The following is a 2,279-nucleotide window of genomic DNA, read 5'->3' on the forward strand; positions in this document are numbered from 1 at the left end:
TAGCCTTCTTTATCTTTTTGATTTAGCCTTAACTTGACTAAATAGTCTTTTTTTCAAACTTGATAAATGTTAATTTCTAGTATTAATCATTACATTGTCAAGAACAATACTTTGTTATTGTTTATTAAACCCAAAAAAAGAAAACCTCTTATCATACTTCCTTGTTGCGAACATTATAATATATCATTGTGATAATCTTCGTGATAATGTTAAGCTACTTTCATACTTTAAGCTATTCCATAATTACATAATCATCTCATAAAATTATCATTTACTGATTATTTAGCAAAACTTCAGTGCTAAATTATCTGCATAATTGATTAATTCAATCATTAATTTCCGTGAAGAAATTCATTGTATATCGATGTCTATGTGAATTTAAATTTAATTTATTCACTAATCACTAAATTAGTATTTATCATTTAAAATGATAAAAAAGACAAGAAAGAAAGTAATAGAAAGAGAAGAAAAGAAAAGTAATTAGAGGAAGAAGATGAAAAGAATGCTAGAAATGGTTCGAAATGAAAGCACATTTTGGAATACATCGAAATTTATTGAACCAATATACATCGTTTGTCCTGATGCTGGTTTGGGTTGTAATGATGATGGTTTAGGGGAGAGGGGGGGAGGGGGGGGGGAGAAATGATTGTTGTCGACTTGATTGTTTGATATGTTATCAATAAACCACATCTTCTTTAAAAGATATCAATCTTTTTCTCTTTCCATGACAGTAGACATTATTTGAAAAGAGAACAGAAAAGTAAATATTGTCCCCCTATTTGATCAATCATTTCATATTTAATGATAGTTGTTAAATTAAATTAAATTTTCATTTTAGTATAAAATGAAATGAATGAATGAAACAGGAAATTTGTAATGTAAATGCATTTGATTGTATTATTAAGACAATTTTAGCACGGCGATAATTATTTGCTCATTTCTTTTCCATTTTATGATATCATTTCATTTCATTTTAATCATCAATTAATTTTAAACAGCCAAATATGGAATGAAAAAAAAATTATAATTTAAATGAACATTGATCATTTCTTCTGATTTATACAATTTTTTTAAATTTCAAAAAATCTGAAATTATCTATTGGTTATATAGCATTTAAAAAAAAAAAATAAATTCATTCTTCAATAAAATTTCTCAATGCAATTGAAAGAGAACATTGTAAATACTTTACAAACAATTAAGATTTGAATCATAATTTTGTTAGCTTAGATGACATATACAATTTTAGTTACCCTTTGACCCACAAATTATAGCTATTAGCTTATCGAAATTTTGTTGTATTTTTTTTTTTTTAAAAAAAAAAGATTAACTTTATATACAAAAAGCTAAGAATATTCTCATATCTTCTCAAATATTTTGCAATAAATTAAAATGAATTAATTTAATATTAGCAAATATTATGATGGAAAATATCACATAATACACATTGGTCCTTAGTCATACCTTTTAAACATTCTTTTACCTAATTAAGCCTTTCTTTTTGTATAAATAATTGCTTCAGCTATAATATACTATTGCAGCATAGACATACACACACACACACACACACACACACATACATACACACATACACATATATATATATATATATACATACACATACACATACACGCATACACAGATATATACATACATACATTTGTATACTGCGTGATACAGGTACTGCTCCATCATGGACTGATTATTAATTCTTTTGCTCATATAGACTTTTTCTGCATGAAGTAATTTAATTTTGTTCAGTTTCCTAAGCAGGTAACCTAGGTGACAAGAGACAAATATCAATAAGAATACACCCACATCCCATACACACCCACACATACATATATATATATACATGCATATATATACGTGTATATATATCCACCTACATATATTCATATGGATTCAAAGGAGCATAGCAGCAGAAATAATTGCTCCATAATAGGCACAAACTGATCTTAGTAAGTTGTACTTTTTCATTTTACTTCATTCAAATATAACCATAATTCTTTTGAGAACTTCAAATTTTGTATTGCTTCATTGGATTTCATGAAATATAAAAGATAAAAAGAGGATGATTGGATATATTACTAAAAGGTGACAGATTACGGTAATGAAATTAGATGACATATCTTACTTGTTATTGTAGTATATACCAAAAAAAGAATTTGGATCATTTTAGCATATTAAAGATTGTTTCTTACCTGCTTTATATGGGATTTTTTTTCCATCTATAATGATGACGGAAAAAAAAAAAAAAGAAAATCGATTTCCATTATTA

The 2,279-nt window shown here is 26.1% G+C and overlaps 1 protein-coding gene across 1 annotated transcript; it reads right to left on the bottom strand.

Annotated features, from left to right (window-relative positions):
• Nucleotides 1-1,446: 1,446 nt before the first annotated feature.
• On the bottom strand, nt 1,447-1,942 carry LOAG_12181 (hypothetical protein). Its single transcript, XM_003147694.1, has one exon. It carries the CDS (start codon nt 1,895-1,897, stop codon nt 1,517-1,519), a length of 381 nt encoding a protein of 126 aa, XP_003147742.1. The 5' UTR covers nt 1,898-1,942; the 3' UTR covers nt 1,447-1,516.
• Between the last annotated feature and the right edge of the window lie 337 nt (nt 1,943-2,279).

The sequence above is a fragment of the Loa loa genome (assembly GCF_000183805.2).
Source record: "Loa loa unplaced genomic scaffold supercont3.341, whole genome shotgun sequence".
Classification (NCBI taxonomy): domain Eukaryota; kingdom Metazoa; phylum Nematoda; class Chromadorea; order Rhabditida; family Onchocercidae; genus Loa; species Loa loa.

What these genes read in the sequence shown, in the direction of transcription:
- LOAG_12181 (XM_003147694.1), bottom strand. Translation starts at nt 1,897, where the DNA reads ATGAATATATGTAGGTGGATATATATACACGTATATATATGCATGTAT.